This window comes from Salvia hispanica, chromosome 4 (genome assembly GCF_023119035.1).
Source record: "Salvia hispanica cultivar TCC Black 2014 chromosome 4, UniMelb_Shisp_WGS_1.0, whole genome shotgun sequence".
NCBI classification, from domain to species: Eukaryota; Viridiplantae; Streptophyta; class Magnoliopsida; order Lamiales; family Lamiaceae; genus Salvia; species Salvia hispanica.
Genome location: NC_062968.1, coordinates 26076797 through 26102139, shown reverse-complemented (window position 1 = coordinate 26102139; position 25343 = coordinate 26076797). Strand labels below are relative to the sequence as shown.

At 35.8% G+C, this 25343-nt stretch overlaps 4 protein-coding genes and 1 pseudogene across 8 annotated transcripts; 4 read left to right on the top strand and 1 right to left on the bottom strand.

Moving 5' to 3' along the window:
- The first annotated feature begins 443 nt into the window (after positions 1-443).
- LOC125220783 lies at positions 444-2601 on the top strand (annotated as a pseudogene).
- Positions 2602-6305: 3704 nt separating this feature from the next.
- LOC125219452 (adenylate isopentenyltransferase 3, chloroplastic-like) lies at positions 6306-7595 on the top strand. The gene has a single exon (XM_048121428.1). The coding sequence runs from the start codon at positions 6464-6466 to the stop codon at positions 7412-7414; it is 951 nt and encodes a 316-aa protein (XP_047977385.1). The 5' UTR covers positions 6306-6463; the 3' UTR covers positions 7415-7595.
- Positions 7596-9751: 2156 nt separating this feature from the next.
- LOC125217743 lies at positions 9752-12305 on the bottom strand. The gene is made up of 2 exons (XM_048119266.1): positions 11541-12305; positions 9752-10532 (listed from the first exon to the last, which is right to left on the bottom strand). Exons 1-2 carry the CDS (start codon positions 11633-11635, stop codon positions 10031-10033), a joined length of 597 nt encoding a protein of 198 aa, XP_047975223.1. The 5' UTR covers positions 11636-12305; the 3' UTR covers positions 9752-10030.
- Positions 12306-16352: 4047 nt separating this feature from the next.
- LOC125217742 (DUF21 domain-containing protein At4g14240-like) lies at positions 16353-21170 on the top strand. Its single transcript, XM_048119265.1, has 13 exons — positions 16353-17067; positions 17215-17291; positions 17520-17603; positions 17686-17799; positions 18066-18149; positions 18277-18348; positions 19332-19399; positions 19603-19690; positions 19756-19829; positions 19914-20247; positions 20313-20359; positions 20462-20540; positions 20956-21170. The coding sequence occupies exons 1-13, from the start codon at positions 16848-16850 to the stop codon at positions 20974-20976; spliced, it is 1362 nt and encodes a 453-aa protein (XP_047975222.1). The 5' UTR covers positions 16353-16847; the 3' UTR covers positions 20977-21170.
- A 554-nt stretch (positions 21171-21724) lies between these two features.
- On the top strand, positions 21725-24489 carry LOC125217744 (reticulon-like protein B22). Of its 5 annotated transcripts, XR_007175798.1 has the most exons (6): positions 21725-22146; positions 22294-22363; positions 22897-23215; positions 23420-23456; positions 23706-23824; positions 24311-24489. XR_007175798.1 is itself a non-coding variant. In XM_048119267.1 (3 exons), exons 1-3 carry the CDS (start codon positions 21841-21843, stop codon positions 22998-23000), a joined length of 480 nt encoding a protein of 159 aa, XP_047975224.1. In that variant the 5' UTR covers positions 21725-21840; the 3' UTR covers positions 23001-23234. The 5 variants fall into 5 exon arrangements, 3 of the variants coding, with proteins under 3 accessions (XP_047975224.1, XP_047975226.1, XP_047975225.1); XR_007175799.1 differs by lacking the exon at positions 22897-23215; XM_048119267.1 differs by lacking the exons at positions 23420-23456; positions 23706-23824; positions 24311-24489 and having other exon boundaries at positions 22897-23234.
- Positions 24490-25343: the final 854 nt, after the last annotated feature.

Here is a 25343-nt window from a genome sequence, read left to right as displayed (position 1 = left end):
TTCCGAAAGCTACATGGAGAGAGGGAGAATTGTCGTAGAAATTTTGTATATAGGTCATTGGAGTGATGAATCAGGCGCGTTTTCTGGTGAATGTGAATGAACGCGATCATGATTTATAGCGACTTGCGTTTTCTGGTGAATATGAATTCTCCATTGAATCGATGAATCTCTTTGGTACTTTCATTCATCAGTAGTTTCGCGGTCTATTGATTCAATGTTGTGATCTTCATCATCGCTTAAGGATATACTCAATCGATACAGATTTTCTCTTAGCATTCAATAGGTTAAACTTTGGTAAGATTTTACTGTTTGTGTCACTATCTAATGCTATCCTTTTGTGTGACCATTGATCTATGCAGTTATTCAAACGACCTAGAGTCTGATTCTGATTTAGTTTCTTGGAGATTCATGACATTTTCAGTTAACAAGTTACTATTGTGGCAATGAAAGAACAAAATCACAATAGTTATTGCAGTTTTTGCCATTGATAATGGATTGGATAGCAAGTAATGTATCCGGTTTGCTTAGTGACTTAGACTACGACCAGCACTATATCGTGGCAGTAGGAAGTGACAAAACTATGTTTGGTTTGTTTCAGAGACAGGGCACACTGAAATTCAGAAACAAACATTGTATGCTGTTTTACCACATTTTCCTACTTTGGGGGGATTACCAAACCCTTCTCAATTGGTAAAGAACCATTCTGCATGATGGATACAGATAGAATTGATCCTGTGCAGAATTAAAATTTCAAGAGAAAAGTCCGATTTAAACTTCTTGTCATTCGTATATTGCATTGTATGTATGTTTAATGATTCTGGTAGCAAATGATACGGGCTGTGATACTTAAAACTGAAACAACTTAGTCATACAGGCTGCATAGTGGTGGAGATTTTGTCTCCTCACTTGTAACAACTTAGTGCACAGGTCCTTATCTGTAGCTGTTTGTCTGTAAAACAAAGTTAAGACTTTTCCTGCCAAATTGTGCTTCCTAAAACTGAAATGCAGTTATCCCAGCAGGAAGAGAAGTTGAATGAAGAGTTTAGTCATGCTTTTATAACTTATTACATTCATGTGATTCTGCATCCAAAGATACTTCCAAAGTCAATAGGAAAAGATCGAGAGAGAGAAATCGTATGCTACTGATCCTGTATGCATAGTTATGTAATGCATCTTATGATTCAATGTTATTCTTGACTGCCAAAAAAAACATAGGCTGCATGGATTGATCTTTTGTCCGAACTTGGGTAGCGTTGACCTTTCAGTCTACAAGGCTTTGTATCTGATTATCTTGTTCTTTCTTTCAGATTCCCAAACTGAGGATATCAGATTGGCTAGATGCATTACAAGAATTGGATCCTTCGAGAAGGGGTAATGTAGAAAATATATCCAAAACATGAAACAATAAGCTCTTCATGTTCGTGCATGATTTCTACTCACACTACCTTCCTGTCAATGGAAACCAGTGGTGTTATCAACAAACATTCAGTAACTTTTGCGCTTGCGGTCTTCTTTGGGGGTTCGGGTGGGGGACGTGTGCTGAGATCCAAGTGTCTCCTTGCTGCTGTCTAAATTACTCCTCATAATTTCTGTTTTTCCCCCTAGAGGGCATTGGCATGTGCAACTATCATAGTTTCTTTTTCTATATTGTTGTCTAACTTCATTGATCTTACTCAAGCTCACTCCTTTCATAATTTAAAGAATGATGTGTTCTTGTTTCATTTTTATTTTTATTTTTATTTTTTGTATTTGATTTGATGTAATTTGGATGTGATAAATATAACTGTGTTCCTTCTTTTCCTTCTTTATATCCAATTCAACCATTTTTTTTCTAATTCTTTTCCTTCCAGTTTATAAGGGTCAACTACTGTAGACCCCTGGATGAAATTTGTTACTCCACAACTTATCCTCTACATAACTTACAACATTGAATTGAAATCCTAAAGATGTGTTTTTTTCTCCAAGTTGATACTTTGAATTTCTGCTAAAGTTATGTTTTTTTCCAGGCTGATGTGATGACTCTTGTTTGCAAATGTTTGCTGCCTTGTTTTCTACCATAGTTATTTTTAGATTTCACACAGTGGTCCTCAATATTACACACACACACACACACATATATGCAAAAAGGCTTCTCTATTACATTTGGCTTGGTCCATCTGACTGTTGCCCGTTGCTCAACACTAGAGACAAGAGGGAATAAAAGTGCTGCCCTTCTGGCACTGCAAATATCATCATCAAAGGAACAAATACCTAAAATGATCAAGGCAGGGAGATACTTCTACCATCTTTCCATGATCAAATATGGTCAAGGATTACCTTTAATTGACAAGTTTTGGTCTGTTTTGACGAAATCAGGATAGTCGTGACTCATCACTCATGGCATCTTTCGATGCCAGCAAGAGCAACAAGAGCCATATAGCATCAGGCATTATTGTTGCTCAGCAGACAATAAAGGTAAAGTAACCATGTTGTGGTCCTTTGCACAAAGCTACATTGCTGGTTATGTTTATCTAGAAATCGGTTTGCAATTTGCTTTGGAACTTCAACAGGACCACCATGAGATGGAAATTGATCATATCAAATGTTTATGCTATGCTTTGAACTCACTATGCATACTTTAGGGGTATTAGACTTAGATGAGGTTGCCACGAGAGTATTGCCTTTTTCACACTGATAGCCGAAAGTTTAATCATGAAAATCTAATCATACCATAAAGAAGTGTGACTACTAATATATTCTAGATTGACTTGATTATAGATGAGTCTAATGCATTACTGATTAGCTGAGTTCTGGAGCTTGATGAGATGGTTTAAAGTTTATGGCAGCTTTTACATATCTTTAGAAAGATTTGAGTGATAGTTCTTCCAATCGACATTTTATTTTTGGTTTACATGCAGAAAAAGGTGAATTTCTGATCTAAGTGATCACATAATTGCACGAGCATGATAGATATGAAGGTAGTGCACAACTAACTAATGATAGGACACCACCTCTCTAATGCGTGGATTTATGGAGGTTCATCATACATCGATTGATTTAAAAAAAGGTTCATATTTCATTTCTGTATCCATTTAATCCTATGATCTCTTTTGTAGCTAGTCTTGATTTAGTAATACAGTACTCTATCCGTCCCAATAATGATAGCCACTTTCTTAAACGACAAGATTTTATGCAGTAGTACTATTTTGTGTGTTGAGTGGAGAGAATAAAGAAGAGATAATACTAGTGTTTTTTATTTTAGAAATGAATATCTTTGTTGGGCAGACCAAAAAAAAAGCGGGTCATTTTTGTTGTGATGGATAGTGTTGGTCAGTTATTTAAACTACTGAGAACATAGATAGATGTAGGTGTGTTCGGTTTGTTAGACAACATAGAGAAATAATATGGGATAAGTCAAAATATGCTTTATCTAGGAGTCAATTAGCCATGTGATGGGGATGAGATGGATAATCACAAGACACAATGTAAAGACTCCAAGTTTTTAAGGAAAAGAACAACCGAACAAGAGATAAACGTAAACATAGCCTCTAGTGATGAACAATGGCGGGAACCGAACATGTCGGTAGTTGACTTTGAATTGGTGGTTTAATCAATTTATAAACGTGGGATCATACTCAGCCTAATTTGATGTAGCATAATGATCAAGTGATAATGGTGAATGATGCAAGCATGCAGAAAAACAGAATTTGATTCATAGATATGATTGATAGGAAATGTAATACTCCTAGAAGGGCTTGTGGTGAAAGCACGCCTACTAGATTTTTTTTTCTTAAATTCTATCAATTATTATCATGCCTTAGCTTGAATATTTGGGTCATTCCTGTTTCTATTTCTAGCTGATTATGATGGCACAGTTATTAGTTTTAATTATTAACTAGATCATGATGATATATCTCTTGATAATAATTGATGGTGACACATCTGGATTTTACTATTACTTGTTAGTTTATACATATATGCTTTATTATTATTATTATTATCATGGAAGTATTATTTGTAATGATTAATAAGATGAAAGCTTTTTTGGTTCAATGCAAGTGGCCTATGGACACTGTACGCGTGATCTGTTATTCCATCTCACTATTGTTCAGGAGGTATAATGTAGAAATTTATTTTAATGGAAGTTATATATTATTCATTTGAGTTTTAAATTTTGAGAGAATGATTATTTTATGTTTCCTTGTGATGAGAGCATTGGGGTGGTCGGGAAGGGGTGCTGCGCCGTGAGGGAGGGTCACAGTTGTGCTCGATGCTTGCCCGAGACACGACATTCTTTAGATCACTAAAGAATAAGTAATTTAGGATTTTTTATTTTTAGAAATTTTAAATTCTAGGAATTTTAATTAATACTTATCATTTTTGATGATTTTTAATAGACTAATATTGCTATTTAATTTATAAATTGGTTGAAAATGAAAAAATTAAAATTGTTGGAGCAGAGGTATGGGTTACCAATGCTCTAATACCGTTTTTGTCACAAAATACCGAAAATCGGACAATGTTTAGTTTGGTAAGAGCTTAAGCCCCTTCCGGTGTCTATGATTACATATATATGTAAAGAACAATTACATGGTCTACATGTATATGGTCGTCTTTAGATTGTGTTATAAGTCTATAAATTTAAGTTACTACAGTGAAATGCTATTTAATTAGTAAGACAAGAGTTTCTTCTAAACAAATCAAATATAACATGTCAAATATAAAGTTCTTATAGTTTAGAGATTGAAACCTTGGTGGTGGAGTAGAGTGGGATTTTTACCTTGTGACTGTTACTATATTTTTGTTTTTGTCAATGGGAATAAGTTATCTACAAGCAAGGGGTAATTTAGATATTCGTTGTGGCATTATCAGAATAATCTTTTCATCCTTTTCTCCAATGATAATCTTTTTGTCAACTTTAAGGTTGAGAGCATCCTGGATCCATTCCATTATCAGTAATTACTGATCATTACCTTATTTCCCTCTTTTTCTTCTTATCTCCATTAAAACTTTCTGTCATAAACAACCAAAATTAGTACTAACAATCACAAATTCAAGATTCCAAATCATAAACTAATTAGTCTTCGAATAATTGTGGAGTCAAATAACTTCAATTTGGCTCTTCAAAGTGAGCATAAGGGGTGTGAAGAACAAATCCACCATCTATCTTCTTATAAAAAGTTAAGAAAATCATTTTATATATTATCTTTTTCAATAATTAAGTTGAAAAGCTCATAAGTGACCTGTCCCAACCAAGAGGAGGAAATGCATTAAAAAATTAAAGATAAAAACAAGTTATGAAAGAGACAAAATAAAAGACATAAATTAAAAAAAAAAACATATTATTCTGCTTCCATTAAAATTATTCTCTGAACATTTTTCTCTCAAGATTCAGCACCTCACGTTTCTTATGCATATGTTCAAATCTTACAATAAAACTATAGCAAAAATTGTGAACTCAATAAAGTCATCCTTTAGAGGAATAAAAAAAAAGGTTAATACATGTGTATTAGTTGACCAAGCGGTAGAGAAGAAATGTCTGAGGCCAAAGATCTCGGATTCGAGACCTCTGTGGCGCGGTCTTTAAATTTAAATTCATTTACCAACAAAAAAACTATCAATACCTGATAAATGATGAAGTTTATCAAATTCTGGCTTGTTCAGACCCTTTCAAAATTTAACTGATATTACGAATTTTGAAAATTCTCATTCATCCTAAAAATTGTTTTATTTTAGTTTTTATGTTTTTAGTTACGTGAGCAATTAAACGACGTCGTTTAATTGCTCACGTCGTCAGTTAATATACATTTATGTCAATATACACTAACATCAATTTTTTCACACGCGTATCAATTTAGCATCGGATTTTCAAAAAACAAAGTTATTTTTGGGAAATTTGAGAAATTTCAGATGTTATGATTTGTCATTCAAAATTATAAAGATGTAAGACAAACTAGAATTTGATTAAACTTCACGATGTCACAAACAATTAACTCGAATAAACAAGACATTAACTTAGTAATCTACTTTGTTATCACAAATTGATACGAATCATTCTGATTTTTTATTTATAATATCTTCGATTAAAGGTGATATACAAATAGAATAACCAGAGAACGACTGCAAGATGTATGATGTACATGCTTCCCGTCGTGGTCAGAATCTTAAAAAGACAAAAAATTGCAGGGGTGGAGAATCATTTATGAAAAAAGTATGAATCAACTTGTAGTTGACTATGATCAATTAGAAAGGGCACCTAATGCAGGTTTCCTCCTTCCATAAATACTGCCCCATTTTGGCATTCAAAATTTGTGCAGAAAGAGAAACAAACACACCCCAACACATTCTCGACCCGCCGCATAATTTCAAACAAAACGAAATTACGATTTTCTCCTCGTAAAGGGGGTTCTATTTTTGAAGTGCGAGCAAGGGCTCTTTCGTCACTTCAAAATAAGAGATATTATATTATTTTGATTTAAAAAAAATGAAAATATCATTCTCTGCATCCACCACACAAATACTGCCGTCTCTACACATTCCTCAGCTCATCCGCCGCGCTCCGGCGAAGGAGAAGGTTGTGGTGGTGCTCGGCGTCACCGGCGCCGGGAAATCGCGCCTCTCGATCGACCTCGCCACTCGATTCTCCGCGGAGATCATCAATTCCGACAAAATGCAGGTCTACCAAGGGCTCGAGATCACCACCAACAAAATCACCGACGAGGAGCGCCGCGGCGTGCCGCACCACCTCCTCGGCGTCGCCGATCCGGAATCCGACTTCACCGCCGCCGATTTCCGCTCGATGGCGTCGATCTCGCTGCGGTCGATCCACGGCCGCCGCCGGCTCCCGATCGTCGTCGGCGGATCGAACTCGTTCGTGGAGGCGCTCGTCGACTCCAGCTTCCGATCGCGCTACGACTGCTGCTTCCTGTGGGTGGACGCCGCGATGCCGGTGCTCCACTCGTTCGTCTCCGATCGCGTCGATCGGATGGTGGAGAGAGGAATGATCGATGAAATTAGGGCTTTTTTCCGGCCGAACGCCGATTATTCGCGCGGGATCCGCCGCGCGATCGGCGTGCCCGAGCTCGACGAGTATTTCCGGATCGAATCGGAGCGCGGCGGCGAGGAGGCTCGCGCTAGGGCTCTGGCGGCGGCGATCGACGCGATTAAGATGAACACGAGCAGGCTCGCGTGCCGGCAGCTGGAGAAGATCCGGCGGCTGAGGAACGCCAGAGACTGGGGGATGCACCGCCTAGACGCAACGGAGGTGTTCAGGAAGCGCGGCGGCGAGGTGCAGGCGGCGTGGGATAGCGTGGTGGCGGAGACGGCTGAATTGATAGTGAGTCGATTCTGCTACGATTCGGAGCCGGAGGTCTACGGCGGCGTGGTGGCGATGAGGAGCGGCGCGCGGCCGATGATGGCAGCGACGGCGTCTTAATTGGGCGGCAAATGCGGTTATGAATTTTCTGGTGACAGTTTTGGGAATATTTACAATTTTGTCCCGGCATTATATACTTACCCGTATATCTGCAATAATGAGAATTACTCAATTACCCCCTGTATTTCTGCCTACCGAAATTATCAAATTAATAAAAGTAATTTCTACATTAATTATTTTATTTGGAACTTTTTTAAAATTTATTTACATAAAATAACTCTATTTAATGTTGGTAAATGCAATAAATAACATGATCAATTATTGTAAAAACAATCCACTGGGTTAAATTTTCAAGTGTCTTATTATAGCCACCAAAATTCGACGTCCTACATGTCTATTATAGTCTATTTTTGGACAACTTTTCTACTGGAGAGCCCAGAAATAGACTTACATGAGAACAAAAAAAAATGCTATATTTTCGGACACGAGACAAAATTATATACTCCCTCCGTCCACCATTAGGAGTCCCATTTCTCAATGGCACGGGTTTTAAGAAATGTTAAGAAAAGTAGATGGAAAATAGTTAGTGGAATAGGGGTCCCACTTGTATATATTAGTTTTAAATGAAATGTGAGTGGAATGAGTTAGTGGAAGGTGGGACCCTATTACCATTTATGGTAAAAGTGAACCGGGACTCTTATTCACGGACGGACTAAAATGGAAAAACGGGACTCCTATTCACGGACGGAGGGAGTAATTGATTATTTTCAAAAATTGCAAGATTGACCATTTTTTGCCCAATTTGCTATTAAAAAAATAAATCCGAACACTCAAATCATAACATCAGTGTATGTGTATGGGTATGATTTAAATTTCCTACAATAATATTAAATTTATTCTTTTAATATATGTGAATATTGTTGAATGTTAATTAAATTTGTGTTTGTTCTGCAATTGTAAATATCAACCGGAAAATTCATGACATTTCAATTTATTTTCAATTATTCTACAGCAAAAAATATGGCTGTATATTTATAATAAATTGTTTATTTTTTTTAGCCAAATGACACCTGATTATTTACAAATAAACAACATCGTTTAACTTACTAGCAATGATATGTACTTATAATTTTCGACTTCCATATCAGATACAATTTCATCTAATTTTTTTTTCTTGGGATATGTAAGAGTAAATTCAAATTTAATGATATTTAAGAGAGTTTTTTAAAATTGCCATAATATTGTAATTCTGAAAATGGTTATTTCCATTGTAAATTCTCAAGTTAATTTGTGAATTTTTTCTTTTTGAGGATGCAAGTTGTTTTGACTCCCAATGAAATGGGGTCACGTTGTTGGCTTTCTCGAAATGGAATGGAATACAAATGCAATCACATCAACGTGAATTTGAATAACGAATATTGCAAAAGTTAATTATAACTTGGATTCTGTTTTCTTACATACCGTACGGACAGGGACGGTTTTGTAAAGAGACAAATTAAATGGCTCATAATTTGGATGCTAAAATGGGTCATCAAATATGCATTTTCTCGTGGTGATCATTAGGTATTTCATGCAAACTATGGGTGCCACACGCCAAAAAACTTTCCATTACTATAAATTGTCAGTCAGTCCACTGATACAAGTTTTAATACTGTAAAATTAGTAAATATAGAAAGAAGAGATAATAGCTATTACAAAATTACTATTCCGTACTAGTACTTGTATAGAAAAGAAAATATATAGCACTTGTTTAAATGAAATAACGTCGTTTCAATCATCATCAAAATACGTCGTTATGTATATAAAAGGTACAATTGAACAAAATTGAAAATTCGTGATTTGATATTCAGTTTTCAAATGCTATGAGACTAACCGAACTTTGTAATTTTTTTTAAAAATAATGTTAGTGAAAAATACTAGTACAAGATTCATTAAAGAGAAAACGTACTAAAAATTGAAAAGAAACTAATTTATGTGGAGTGACCAAAATGAAAAAAATGACCATTCTTTCCTCCCTTCTACTACACAGTTATAACTACAGATACTTCACACAATGAAATATACTCTCTACTGCATACCACTTAAAAGTAGTAAAACGTTTCCTTTTCGGTATGAAAGTTACATAGTGTTGGTTTGTAAGTTAAATGGAAAGAGAATAAAATATAGATGATGATGTTTCTATTTTAGAAAATATACCACTTAAGTGAAACGTCCCAAAAAGAAAAATGAGTTACTTTAAGTGGGACTGATGGAGCATTACAGGTTTACAAAGACCCACTAATTATTACTACCAAAATTAAAGTAAATGATATAAATGATAGGGTCCCATAATTTGTCTGTACTTGAAGCTTCAAGAGCTATATATTCTTGAGCAATATGCAAATACAAGAGATAAGCTTGGAACAAAGACACCCTGCCTAAATCAATCACTCTCTTTGCTAGTCTTTTTCACACAGAATCCACATTTTCTTTAATTGGCCCCATAAAAATTGACTAATCACACACTACACTTGAAATAGCTTCTACCAACAGTGACTTTGATAGTAGTGGATTTTGATTAATATGGCAATATGGCAATAAAATGTTACACAATTTCTAATTTGAAATCGATACATAATACATATGACAAACTTACTACTATAGACTTAACTTCCTCTGTTAAGATTGTGGTAATAATCAGAACGGTACGCACCTCGACGGGCAGCTGAACGTTATCTCGCAAGACTCGTCCACGTATACCGTGTAATTATGGGCGGGCCGGGCGAGGAACTGTGGCAAGTGAACCAACAGGCTGCAAATGCAGATGTTGTCGACTTGTTTCAACCACCTACAGCAATCCGCTTCCGCGCTTGTTTCTTTGTGCATGTGGTGCCTGTGGTGGTGCCCCCCGTGGTGGTGGTGGCCGCCATGGCGGTGGAGGGGGTGACCTCCCTCCGTGGGGATGGGTGCTGGTGGGGCAGGAGGGGCTGGTGGAGGGAGTGGTGTGTAGGGCAGCCCTGAACACGCGCGGTTTGCTAATGCAAACTGTTCAGCGCAGAGTGGAGGTCGATGAGAGGGTGGCAGTGGATGGTGGTGAAGCCACTGGCACTCGGCCTTCGGGGACAGCACTAGAAGCAGCAGAGCGGCGAGCGAGTGGAGGGCGATGGATCGATCCATGTGGCCGGGTGTCTTGGTATATCTGCAGATGCGGAAACAGTGGAGGAAGTTAGTACACCAAATCATCTTTGCACAGATTTATATATAACTATCAGTCACAAGTTTTACATGTTCTTGATTTAGGTGTTTTTTTAGGTAGAGAGTATCTACAATGAAACAACAACATGAAACCATCTTTAATGAATTGTAGCATTCATTTTGCATTCCTTAGTTTGGCAGAGGTAAGTTTCTTTATAAAAATGGAATCTATAACAAAAACTGCATGTCTCCTAAAATATTTTCAAAAGAAAGATTGGAAGTAAGGGGATAAATACTTCACATGGTAATCAAGACCCACAACTACCTAATACCTACTTTTAGCAAGTGTTGATCAATAAAGAACAAATCCCAATTCACAACATGAACAAGCTAGCCTAAAATGAATAATTTTCTAGATTTTCCTAGAAAAAAATGTACAATAGTATGCAGATGATACATAAAAGAACAACAACATCAGCAAACCACGGTCGAACTATTTACACATCCAACCATTCACAGTACCTTATTCAGCCTTTGGCACCAATAGCAACAAAAATTCTTAACCAGCCAAGCAAGGGAGAGTATTCATAAAGCTTTTCAAATTCTCTAACAATGTGTTCTAAAAATATCAAATTCATGTCTAGCCACTATAGGCAAGGTAAGTCAAGCACATCAACCTTTCCTAATCTCAAGTCCCATAAGGGGGCTATTTACACATCTAAATATCAGGTAAGGTCGAACTATTTACACATCAACCATTCATAATAATACAATATTCAACATTTGGCACTAGTAGCAAATTCTCAACCAACAAATGGAGAGAGAGTATTCATAAAGCTTTTCAAATTCTCTAACAATGTGCTCTATAATATCAAATTCATGTCTACTCACTATAGGCAAAGATAAGTCAGGCATATCAATTTTTCCTAATCTAAAGAAATTGCATATGTTTTCATGTTCATAGAAGCAACTGATACAATCATACAAGCATGCACACATGGTTTACACATACCGTCGATCAAACAATGAAGATGCACAAGAGAGAGGCAGAAAATATACTTTTCCACCAACTATGTTCAAACACCATGGTGTTTCTTTATTCAACATCAACAGTCTGTTCTAGTAGATTTCCCAACTCAGATCATTTGTACGACTTCATAACTCCTTATTACTACATGTTCCATATCCTTCCAAATACTTCACATTCTCATTTCATCAGTCCTCTCCCACCAACCCCTCCAACATTTCAACAAATTTATCCTTAATCTCACTAATTCTCATTTCTCACAAACAGAGAAGATCATGATTCATTCCCAACCAGATCCTAACCCTTATACGCTTCCCTCAACATTGCCAAATTCCTTGTAAAGACACTCGTGAATCCATTAGAATACCTAAAATCCGCAGAAAACTTGCCTAGAATCATCAGTGTTGGAAAATTTTGGATCCGCCTAAAACACCTAAATTGACAGAATCACCAAACTCCTTGATACAAGAAACCAATTCAATACGCCTGATTGAAACCTAAATTACTCTGACTGCGAAGACACTAATCTCGCTAAATTATCATTAGGGAACCGAATTTCGACAAATTCATCAGCACTACTAACACCTCCATTCTCCGCCACCATGAGCAATTTACACAATTTTATCAGCAATAGCAACTCTTCGCCACCATGAGCAATTTACACAATTTCGCATCGATCAACGCCTCATTTTCGCGGTAACTCAATCTCTTCTCTCAAACGCCGTCGCTAGCGGCATTTTGCTAAATAGAGAAGCTGGATTTGATGACATTTTGAGTTGGAAAGTAAATGGTGTTTTAAATTATTTTTGGGCCGCAAAAAGAATTCGAAAAAAGCCCATATCGTATGGTTTGCTTACGAATAAAAAAATGTTCACCAAAAATACTACTAGTAGTAATATAATTAACTTTTATCAAAATTAGTTTTTATTTATTTGGGATAAGTTTTTTTTTCTCTCATTTCTCATTAATAATAGGATAAATTGGAAAAAAAAAATTTTTAAAGTTTGGTGAAATTCTGATTTGTCAGGTAACCAGAAAAATTATGAAGTTTGGATTTGTTATCAATTATTTCGTTTTATCCAGTGAAATTGTAATGTGATTTGGAAGGCATTGTATCTGATTTGCAAGCCGAAAAATCATACATACACATTACGACCGGTGGTGAATTAGACAATGTTATCTATTCATAAAAAAACGGCATCGTTTGGTGGTAGGATGTGAATGTTTTATCGTAGATAATTGAGAACAAATCCAAGCTTTACGATTTTCTTATTGTTTTTTTAGATATACGCCCATAAAAATAATTCAATAATATTCCATCTCCCTTTTATTTTACCAATTTTATATTAAAATTGTATATTTCACTAATTACGTGGATGTAATGGTGGGGGTGCGTTATATTGCTAACTATTTAAATTGCTAACTTTGTTAACTCATCAATATAGTGTATTAAAAATATCAACACGGTGACATCAAAATGTCACACATAATATCAACACATTATATTGAAGTTCAACAAAATTATGTGTTGACATTTTAACGTCAGCATGTTGACATTTTTAATGAACTGTGTTGATGAGTTAGCAATTTAGCAACTTAAGAAAATTAACAATTGATCACATCTATATCTGCAATGCGTAATGGTACATACGTATTACGTTTACTAAAATAATCAAAAATTTAAAAAGTTCAAATAAACACCAAATTAGCCACTTTGTATCAAAAGCGTCAAGCATGCAATTTTAGGCCGCCTTCATGAGTTCAAAAAATTGCACATTATAGTACTAGTATTATTTTTTTTTCATATTGTGAATTTGTGTGGGAGCCCATGAATATTATTATTTAATTAATTACCTAGTTGGTTTGAAGAAAACTCCCATCTCTTTTTATAGTACTAACCAATTTTGACCGCCAAATAATTCTTCGCTTACGGTATTGGTAAATAAATTAAACTATATTTAATTACCAAGTTTTCTTGGTTGTTAATAGTGGATTTACCTAAAAGAGTTATGACTATTAGGCAGCAGCCACCCTATTAACATTAAACAAAAATAAATCAAAATTATTAAGCTACGACAATGAACAAGTGGAGGGAAAATCCATTGAAATCTTTGAAAAAAGATACCATAAAATATTCCATTATCAACGTGTGAATATATTAATACTCCTATAAATTAATTACATTGAACATATAAAATCATTAAATATTTTGATTGTTGGTCCAGCCCTAGATGCAATGGACCATTTCTTTCTCAGCAATAAACATTTTGAAGTTGAAGCTCATTTATTGCGCTCGTCTACGCCTCAGAGCATAGTATAATTATTTTAATGCAAACACTTCATAAAAATCATACACCTAAATTGTTCTTATAAATAAAAGTGTTGATTTCGAACAAGTTTGGCCATCATTAGATACATGAAGTTGAGAGAAATAAAGTTTAAAGGAAATCATTCCTTATTTAAGTAGAGAATTATAATTTCATTTTTTTTTATTTTAATATAATTTTTCGTGTATGACACTCGTAAATACTCATTACTGAGTGAAAAATGATGAGCATATGCAATGCTCGCACATGTGCAAATACATCAGTGCTCACCACTATTTGTTATTGCGGGAAAGATTCGGTTAAGATTTTGCAATTTAGAAGGAAAGCGCCAATTATTTTTTGGCGCTAGCAAAGTAGTATCTGGAGTATTAGTATGTTTTTTAAATTTAAAATTAAATATTGGTATAAATCAATTAATGTGTTTTTACATCTATACAATAAATCGTACTCTTATTTTTTTAAAAATAAATAAACTCTATTTTGTACTAGTATCTATTTCCAAAATTGATTTTGGACATCAATGGAGTATCTTATTTTAAATTGAAAAAAATCAAGATTCAAAGCGTGGTGAATAAAACAGTATTTGAGTTCAGTCATACCTTATTGAGTTGAATGAAAATTTGAAAAAGAATTCACCAACCCAGTTGCTCACATTCCTATAAACCTACTTAGGAAAAATTAAATAAAAACGATCAACCCCTTTTAACCTTTTTATTGATAAACACACTTTCAACAATTTAAAATATTACTTACTATGGGAAATCCAACTTCCATGATAATTATGGGACCACGTTAGATAAACAGAAACTTTATAAAAATTTATTATATGTAGCACACCATATGATGTATTCACATTAATTTTACCTTTTAACCCTTTCCATAAATCAAGAATAACATAATCAAATTTAATAATTACATAAGGAATCAATATGTATTGTTTCCTTTCCCATCGAATTCAAAGAAAAACAAAAATAATAAATTTAACTAGTATATTTATTATTAGAAGAAAATTGTCGAGAAATCACCAAGTTTGGTATAGATTTTCGTTGATCTCACAACTTTTAAAGATGACCTATTATATAATAACTCATATATTTGTATTAAGAAAATTTTCAACATGCTAGGTACATATGTAAAATTTGCAGATATGACCAACCAGGTGTATTAAACGATGACAGATAAAAAGTTAGATTCTATCTTCACAATTTTTTATCCGCTACATCATTCATAATTTAAAATTACAGACATGACCAACTAGATGTATTAAAAGACCGACAGATAAAAAATCAGATATTATCTTCACAACTTTTTATCTGCTGCATCATACACAATTTTACTCAAATTCAAAATGATAATATATTTAATTGTTTATAAAATTGACCAAACTTTGTAACAATATAAATATAAAAAGCTATGGCAAATATGTCAACGATATTTACATTTTAGTCGTAGATTACGTGTATCACATTCATATCACTCGTAAGTCGTATGCGATTATTATATAATGTGTATTTTTCATGTCGATGTATAATTTTCGTGCATTAAATACGGATCAAAATCGATCAAAAAATATGCTTTTAATTTAACACAACTGCACAAGTCACGTTTCACTTTATTCAATATTGTCTCACTTTATTTTATAATTTCAAATCCGTTTCAACTTTTTTAAATATCTTACGCCTTAAGCTGTCCATAATTTATTACTCCACTTTAGGTAGTAACTTCACCTAATACCATAATATTAATACGTTAAAGAGCTCCATAATATTTTTATTCAAGGTATAATATATTATTCCTTACAATCTAACATTTTTTATTTATTAAAACATTAAATCGTTGTCATGCACGCTTCTTGTTTTTATGAATATTCAATTTTAAATTGGAAAATTGTAGGAGAAGCCACAGATATCAAACAAACTCTTGTTCGTTCAACTTACAAAAATCAATTACGAAAATTATAAATGTTAAGTTTTTTATTCCAACTCGTAATATGCTATTGATTTAACGCATACATGTTTCAAATTGATGACGTTGTCGTGTTATTATCTAACGCGTTTGAAAATGATAAAAATCATGTTTGAATATCATGAGAAAATTAAAAATCATACTAGTAATTTTGTTGGATGGTTTTTAAAAATACGGGGTGAATCAGAATTTATTCAAATTTATTATTTTCCTAACAATTTACTCTTTTTTTTCACTTAAAATAAATGCACAGCACATCATATATTTTTGGCAAATAACATCCTCTTCACCATCACTGGATTTTCTCATAAAACACCAAGTAATAATATATAATTGCAAACACCTAATATTATAATCTATTAGTAAAAGAAATAGGAAAAAGGAAATCATCTTTTTAATTAAGAAAGATAAATTACTGGGAGAAACAAATAATTGCATACTCCTAAAAAAAGAAATTTACAACATGCATTTTTGACTATATAAGTCTATAGCAGTACATGTAAAATCCCCCCCGAAAAAAGAAGTAAAAGCTTTGACCGGCAGCTGCCGCCCTCCGCCTCCGGCCAGCAAACCACCGCCGCCGCCGATCGGCGATCGGCTTCAATAATCTGCGACGATGCACCGCACGTCAAATTTCGACAAGTGGCGTCGCAAAACAACAAAATACAACTCCCTAGATATACAATACTAGCATACAGTTGCGTCACCTCTCACTTGCTCTCTCTGACCGATTTCGTGAATTTTTTTTCACAATTTTGGAGGAATCGTGGAAACGTATGGCGCTGTTGTGAATTTCTTAAACCGTCGCTTTTTTTTTTTTTTTTTTTTTTTTTTTTTTTTTTTTTTTTAAATTTCTCTCATAGAAAAGGCTCGTAGAAAGAGAGGGAGTTAATAACGAAGTAGCTTTCCTTGCGCAACTTTTTATTTATTTTTTTTCCTATTTATTGTATTTTTTTCGAGAATTTTTTGTTGCTGTTTGGGGGAGGTGTGTTTGTGCGTGATGAATGCGGCGGCGATGGTGACGCCGAGAGCGTTCTTCGCCGATTCCAACGACATCGAATTTGGAAATCCGATGTGGTTTGTGTACGCCGGCGTCTCGTGCTTCCTCGTTCTCTTCGCAGGAATTATGTCCGGTTTGACTCTCGGATTGATGTCTCTCGGAATCGTGGAGCTCGAGATACTGCAGCGGAGCGGCAGCTCCACGGAGAAGAAACAAGCTGGTATTTGTGTGTGTTGTGGTGTAATTTCTGTAGTTTTCTCTCTTTTATTGAAGAAATTGGAGTTTTGCTATTGGAATTGATTGTTGTTTTGTTCTGATGTGTGGAGTTGAGATAGTTTGTTTAGTGATTTTGAGCAATTGTTTTCAGCCGTTATTTTCCCGGTAGTTCAGAAGCAGCACCAACTTCTGGTGACCTTGCTACTGTGCAATGCTGCTGCGATGGAGGTTAGTTGGTGATTTCTGCTAACTATTTGTGGAATTAGTAGAATTCATAGCTGATGAAGTAACCTATTCAGAAATATCTGTGATAATGAGTAATTTGTAGTTCAATCTTGTATGTTAGCTCATTCTTTAGTCCAATCTTTGGCATAGTTTTCTGTTAAGACTTCTTCTCTTCGAATGGCAGAGTTAATTATGGTCTCATTAGGAGTTTTAAGTATTGATACTGTGCAGGCTCTTCCACTCTATCTGGACAAGCTGTTTCATCCTGTTGTTGCTGTCATTCTGTCGGTGACGTTTGTTCTGGCTTTTGGTGAGGTACACTTTGTTTTTGTCACTGCATTTGGTTGTAGTTATTTGATGTGACTAACTCCTCTATATGTTTATGGTGGCTGAACAGATAATCCCTCAAGCAGCTTGCTCTAGATATGGGTTGGCTGTGGGTGCTAATTGTGTGTGGCTTGTTCGTGTTTTGATGATCATTTGCTACCCGATTGCTTTCCCTATTGGAAAGGTGATTTGTTTATTTGTAATTGTGTCAGCTAATAGTAGATGGTTCTGTGTTTATGGGATACTAACTTGGACATTTTGAAAGGCGGGAGGGTGGGTGGGGGGATCTTAATTATTAGCTCAAGTATGATATGTTTAGTGATACTTCAAAAATGGGAGGGTCTTACAAGTCTCAAGCAACATTATTGATATCTTCTGCTGTTTTTCCTCCTGTGAGTTTACTTCGGTTGAGGTTCTAATATCTTATGCTCAACTTCTTGTGTGATTTAGATCCTCGATTCCGTCCTGGGCCATCAAGATGCTCTATTTAGGCGACCTCAACTGAAGGCTCTCGTATCTATCCATAGCCAGGAGGTATGGAGTCTTAAGTAAAGCGTGAGCGACTGCATAATATCACATACACGCCATGCCGTTATCTAATATCCAAAGTTCATTGTTTTTTCTGATTTTTATTTCATTTGGTTAATTGATGTCATAATAGGCTGGTAAAGGTGGTGAGCTTACTCATGACGAAGCAACAATTATCAATGGAGCACTGGATCTGACAGAAAAGGTATGTTCAAGTTCAGGAGGACCATCTTGTACTACCTCCGTCCACCAAAATTTTTCCCATTTTTCCATTTCCGTCCGTCCCCCGAAATTTGTCTCATTTCACTTTTACCCTTTTTGGCAGTGGACCCCATATTCCACTAACTCATTCCTACTCATTATAAAACTACTACTTCCGTCCACGAAAATTTGTCCCATTTTTCCATTTCCGTCCGTCCCCCAAAATTTGTCCCATTTCACTTTTACCATTTTTTGTAGTGGACCCCATATTCCACTAACTCATTCATACTCACATTTTATTATAAAACTAATAATTAAAAGTAGGACCCACAATCCACTAACTTTTTCAACTCACTTTCCATTACATTTCTTAAAACCCGTGCCCGGTCAAACCGGGACGAATTTTCGTGGACGGAGGTAGTAATATATAAAAGTAGGACCCACAATCCACTAACTTTTTCAACTCACTTTCCATTACATTTCTTAAAACCCATGTCGGGTCAAAGTGGGACAAATTTTGGTGGACGGAGGTAGTAATATTTTACTTTCCTTTTGTTCAATAGCCTCTTTTACTAAGTGCATTTTTGGTCTTTTTATTTGACTTTGCATTGATTCTACGATGTTACCTAACTATTATTAGGATGTAATATGGCAGTAATTCTGGTTCATATAAGTTCAAAGTACAAAAGCTCTGTGACTGGGAGTAATTCTGGTTCATTTAGTAGGATGCAGTTGCTGAGTTTAATGGGGGTCATTAAAAAGTCATTCCATAAATTTTTTAGCAACTGTACTCATTTTCATTCAACCAATCCGTGACAAAATGCATTGTGCCTGTTTCTTAGCTAAACATACATACTCATAGAATCACATTTTCAAAATCAACTCGAGGGGAAGAAGTATGTGATACATTAAATAACGTCTGACTTAGTTATCTAGCTTATACATTGCAAGTGTGATAATAAAATGACTTATTCTTAACATGCACAGACAGCCGAGGAGGCAATGACACCCATTGAGTCCACGTTTTCACTTGATGTGGATACAAAACTGAATTGGTGAGTACGATCCTCTGAGGGTTTGATTTATACCTAAGCATACTCCTGTTCAACCTTATCTCCATTAGTCTCTCTCTCTCTCTCTCTCACACACACACACACACACACAATTCTCCAGCACAAAAAACACTTTTCTTTGATTAATATCAGGAATATATTTGATTTTTATCCCTGTTAATGTTTGTGCATGCTCTATTCTGCAGGGAAACTATTGGAAAAATCCTTGCACGGGGTCATAGTCGCATTCCTGTGTACTCAGGGAACCCGAAAAACATTATTGGACTTCTTCTGGTACGCATCATAACCCTCATTATTGGATAAGCTTGTGTTCTTTGCTTATTCATCTTTTGATGTAGGTAAAAAATCTCCTCACTGTAAGAGCTGAAACAGAGACTCCAGTTAGCTCGGTTTCCATCCGGAGAATGCCTAGGTGTGTTCATCTCTTTGAATATTTTCATATTTAGCACGAGAAACTGACTTATTTGGCTCATTAAATCAATTTATTATACTACAGAGTACCAGCAGATATGCCCTTGTATGATATTCTCAATGAGTTTCAAAAGGGTGGCAGTCACATGGCAGCTGTAGTGAAGGTGAGAGCGAAAAAGAAGAAGCTTATCTCCTCTGATGACATGGCTGAAGAAAAACTTTTAACCGAAGGGGATTCGCAATTGAAAATCCCGTTGCTTGACAAGTATGGTAGAGAAGCAGATACCGTCGTTGTCAACATCGAGAAGGCTGAGCAAAATGGTTTCGTGACATACAACTCTAATGCTGGAGAGGATGTTGAAGATGGAGAAGTTATCGGCATAATCACCTTGGAGGACGTATTTGAAGAACTTCTACAGGTAAATTTTGTTAGTTATTTCAATTTTCCCTTTTCATATAATAATATGCTCTTCATGTGCAACAGGAGGAAATTGTTGATGAGACAGATGTTTACATAGATGTACATAAAAGGTTCTGATCTCTTTCTTTATTTTCCTTTCCTCCATTGTTTTTGTTGAAGTTATTTGCTCTTTACCACCTTATATCTTACTAGTTGCACATTGACTATGGCAGAATACGCGTCGCTGCTGCTGCTGCAGCTTCTTCAGTTGCTCGAGCACCTTCGACTCGTAGGCTTCAAAAGCCAGCCACAGTAAGTCATGCAGCTCTTCCCTTTTCTCATTATTTCTCTGTACCATTGATAACAAGATAATTAGTTTCTCTTTTAGCAAGTAGGATCCGTTCGGTTTCCACTATTGCTAATTACTAGAAGTCATGTTTATTCTTATGGAGTAATATCTTGTTCGGTTGCCCGTGACAATGTATCTCGACCCATCTCCATAGTGCTAAGATTACACTGTGTCCCACGATTATCCTTCCCACCACCACCCCTATGACTAATTTTATCCAAAATAAAGTCTTATAATCTTTTCCTAACATATAAACCACCACCTAATAATAGTAATTTGAAACCTATCCAACTCATAGCATTTCCCCAAGGGCCATTATCAGTTTATGTCCCAATCTTTTATCGTTACGGTCTTGTGACGCACTTCTTGTCTTCACAGGTTGGCTCAGGCAAGCAATGACCGTGCACGGAGATGCTGGTGCGGTCTCGATACCGTAACAACACAACACATGAAAATGCTAAGTGTTTGTCTGGTCTATACAGTTAACTGTGTGTTGTAGTATGTGTAAAGGAAGATTTTGAAACGACAACTGAAATGTTGTAATGGTATTGGTAGTTTTCATGAAGTCGATATATCATCCTTTTTTTGTAGAATTACAATTTCGAAACCAATGTTGTAGTTTGAACCATGATACTACACACAATTGAGTTGTTGTAGTTATTTTCTCGACGGAAAAATTGAGTTGTAACGTTTTGGAAGAAATTGCTAGAAGCATCTAAATTATTAAAATAGAAAAGTACTACTACAATAGTAGTATTTTATTGGATGATGATGGTGGAGGTGGTTACTAATGTTGGATCATTTAGTACAATTATTTAATTTTTCAAATGTGCATCCCTATACTTTTATCACTAGAAACCTTACGTTACACCTTCAATAATTTTGAAAATTTTATTTCATTCCTCCACAAAATAATGATCTATTATCATTAAAGATAAATTATTCTTGATAAGCGGCCAACAAATCATTATACTGATAAAATAAAATATAGGAGTATAAAAATAAGATTTCATATTATAATAAAATAATTTTTTAATTTCAGATAAAAATTGAGTCGTTAATAGACTAATCTCTAGCTTATTTTAATTACGTCAACTAATCCAATCAATTAGATGAATATAATTGAAATGAACATTGAAAACTGTATTTGGAAGAAAAAAAAGCGCCCATTGGCGTAGAGAAATGGGTGAAAAAACAAAGCAGCCGCGTTTGACGCAGTAGTTTTCCTCCGCCGTCGCAAATTCGCAGTTGAATCCGAAGAAAATGGTGTTGGTTGGGGCGGCGATGGGGCTGATGAGCGGCACGCTCGTCTACTACCACTGCGCCTACCGCCAATCCAGCGTCGTCTCGCTCATGGCCGACGTCCTCATCGTGCTCCTCTGCTCTCTCGCCATCCTCGGCCTCCTCTTCCGCCACATGAACATCGCCGTCCCCGTCGATCCCCTCCACTGGCAGATCTCCCAGGACGCCGCCTCCTCTCTCTTCGCCTGCCTCGCCAACACTCTCGGCGCCGCCGAGTCCGTCCTCCGCGTCGCCGCCACCGGCCACGACAAACGCCTCTTCCTCAAGGTAATTGATTCAATTAACGGACTAATTGCTTAATTTGACGGAATTAACTGACTAATTGCTTAATTTGATGGAATTAACTGATTAATTGCTTAATTTGATGGAATTAACGGATTGATTACTGCTTAAACCCTTGCCGTTTTTTGGTAGGTGGTTTTCTGCCTTTATTTGCTCTCTATAGTCGGAAGAGCTTTCTCCGGCGTCGCTGTGGCTTACATCGGTCGGTACTACTGCATTCAAGTTCCGATTCAATTATTACCAATCTCTACGAATTTATTACTTCCGTTTCTAATTATGTACTACTACTGCATTCAAGTTCCAGTTCTGTTCTTCCGATTTATGATTATCACAGATTAAATTATCCATTGAAATATATTTATTGAAATTCTTCTTTCTGAACGAAATTGCTTTTGCTTGGGTAGGATTGTGCTTGTTCTATATCTACATTATTCTCCATTAAAATACACTCCATTGAAATATCTTCCTTCTAAATATTGCATTTCTATTTATGTACTCATTGAAATTGCTTTTGCTTGGGTAGGATCGAGCTTGGGCTGTGTACGCTATTCTCCTTTGAATATATTGAATTTCTTCTTTCTGAATACCACGTTTATTTGAAATTGCTTTGCTTCGGGTAGGATTGTGCTTGTACTGTATCTGCACTATTCTCCATTGAAATCTATTGAATTACACTTCTTTCTGAACATCACGTTTCTATCAATGTACTCATCAAAATTGCTCTTGCTTGGGTAGGATTGTGCTTGTACTGTGTCTACGCTATTCTTGAAAACTCTCAGACCAACAGTGCATATTTGGGACGGCTTGCGGGTAGAAGAGATGGCGTTCAAGATAACTAATGATTCCAATGCTTGTGCAGTTTGCATTTTCTGTTAATACATCAAGTAGTCTTTATTCGAGCAAATAATGCCTTCGTGATGGGGAAAATTCCCATTTATGTATTAGGTTTACTTAATACTTACATGTATTGTCTTGCTCTTGTATTCTCACGAGCATTTATTGTTCGTATGTTCAGATGCTTAGCACTATCCAGTTCTAGGAACATCCAATTCAAGTTAGCTTTCTTGGTTCAATTTGTGTGTTTTTATCCTTCAAGGAATGGCTTCTTGCTCCTCGCATCCATATATCAAATTGAAAGAAACATCTCTATCTTAAGTGACTCTGTTTCTACCATCATGCCAGTCCAGGATCGCCGCACATGTTGGCTATAAAACTGCTCTCATATCATGTTTTTGTGTTAACATTTTTTGCCTTGCAGTTAGAATAGAGTGACCTTCAGCTCTGATCCTACAAATGTGAGTTTTTTTACTTGATTGCTATGTTGATGTTGTTTTTGTGATTGAAAAATTGGCTCCTGTAGTCCTGTTATGATTTCAAGTAATGTGGATGAAGAAGCCGAATGCAATTGTTGTGGTTTATTCGAATGCGAAGCAGTTTGATTTTTCTCAATCTAGAATGCCGAAGAGGAGAAGTTATGGTCATAGTGGGGTGGCATTGCAACCCAAGTTTACGAGACAGCTTATAACTGAGTATATACTTTGCAGGAAAATCTTAGTTAGTGCAAATGAGCAAATGAAGTCTTCCATATTGTTTCTAAACACCAAACACTACGGAGGTTGTTGACATAATCATCTTGGATGATGAGTTTGAAGAACTTCTGCAGGTAATTTTTTTTTTTGTGTCGCGTTTTACTTGAAGTGCTCTATTCATCTCATTGACATTGACACCTGAAATTCAAGTTGTAAAATAGTAGTACTTGAGATTATGCTTTCTCTTTCCATACAGACAACAGATCTGTTTCAGTGTATGTAGATTTATACTGATATACATGAAAGGTTCTGATTATATCTCCATTGTTTAGATGAACTTAGTTGCTCTCTACCACTTTTATGAACATCCTTACTAACGTATTGCTCGACAACTATTGCATAATTTGCATAGCTGCTGATGCAGCGTCTTCAGCTGCGAGCACCTTCAATTCTCAGGCTTCGACTCTCCTCCTTGCTTATTGTTTTTGCCTTCCATCACTGTAGCTCCTGCTGTTTGTTGATTGTGATCATGCATTAGGTTGCTCTAAGAAGATAATCACTTTATGTCCCAACCTTTTCCTCGTTTGGTATCTTGCTAACGCACTTTCTCATCTTTGTAGGAGGGCGCGACATGGGTAAGAAATGACCCGATGCAGAGAAGAGGATAGTACCATGTATACATGATAACGACACGATAACTCAAAATGCAGCAGTATAGAACTGTGTTACATGTGATATAGCCTCCTTTTTTGTAGAAATAAAATTTTGAATTAATGGTAATTTTATTCTTCTCATGGTATTTACTAGGGTTTGTGTTTGTTCATCAAACTCAAAAGAGGGGCATAGTCCCACTTGTTGAGTTACAAAAATAATGGTTAGATTGTAGTAATATACATTGTACTCCACAAAATTGAGTTGTATTGTTCATAAAATGTTTTAATCAAGAAATAGAGAAAAATAAAGATATCTAGCAATATACATTGTACTCCACAATATTCATTGTTTCAGTATGCTTTGATACCTGATAATGATATTACACAAACCTTCATATACCACACTATCTCAACACAGCATATTACATAAACTTTAATGCAAATTGGTAAAATATAAAGTAGCGGAAATTGCTAGAAAAAATTGTTTCAAAAATTGTAATTGGAAAATTGGTCTCATTTCATCATAAAGATAACTAAGAGCATCCCCAGTGGGGATAGACTTCCCGTAGCCTTCCCGACGGACTTCCCAAAAACACCTCCTGCCACGTCATAATGACCTCCCATATCCTTCCCAGCACTGCCACGTCATAAGGATTTCCCACTGCACAGTGGCGGACATACCATAGCCTTCCCGCGCGGACTTCCCGCAGTTAAAAAAATTCACAAATTCACCAAATTAAACAATTTACGGAATTAAACAATGTACGGTATTAAAATTTCGGCACGAATACGGAATTAAACAAAGTGCAAAATAATTTCATTAGATAAAAAAACAACAAAAAAAAACAACTTAATCAAATTACACTCATGAACATATCAACGATGACCCCGACGCAACCATAGCTCTTCAATTAAATCGTTCCTCGCCTAATGGCGGACGTCGGGCACGCCGGTCCGACGCCCGGCGGATGTCCGCCGTTGCTGATGTTCTAATACTACT

Bases quoted from the DNA above. Each gene is read 5' to 3' on its own strand.
- LOC125219452 (XM_048121428.1), top strand. From the start codon at position 6,464: ATGAAAATATCATTCTCTGCATCCACCACACAAATACTGCCGTCTCTA.
- LOC125217743 (XM_048119266.1), bottom strand. From the start codon at position 11,635: ATGTTGAATAAAGAAACACCATGGTGTTTGAACATAGTTGGTGGAAAA. The intron at 10,533-11,540 runs GTATGTGTAAAC...CCGCATCTGCAG, and splicing joins TCTTCATTGTTTGATCGACG to ATATACCAAGACACCCGGCC.
- LOC125217742 (XM_048119265.1), top strand. From the start codon at position 16,848: ATGAATGCGGCGGCGATGGTGACGCCGAGAGCGTTCTTCGCCGATTCC. The intron at 17,800-18,065 runs GTGATTTGTTTA...TGTGTGATTTAG, and splicing joins TTGCTTTCCCTATTGGAAAG to ATCCTCGATTCCGTCCTGGG. The intron at 19,400-19,602 runs GTGAGTACGATC...TCTATTCTGCAG, and splicing joins GTGGATACAAAACTGAATTG to GGAAACTATTGGAAAAATCC.
- LOC125217744 (XM_048119267.1), top strand. From the start codon at position 21,841: ATGGTGTTGGTTGGGGCGGCGATGGGGCTGATGAGCGGCACGCTCGTC. The intron at 22,147-22,293 runs GTAATTGATTCA...GTTTTTTGGTAG, and splicing joins ACAAACGCCTCTTCCTCAAG to GTGGTTTTCTGCCTTTATTT. The intron at 22,364-22,896 runs GTCGGTACTACT...TTGCTTGGGTAG, and splicing joins CGTCGCTGTGGCTTACATCG to GATTGTGCTTGTACTGTGTC.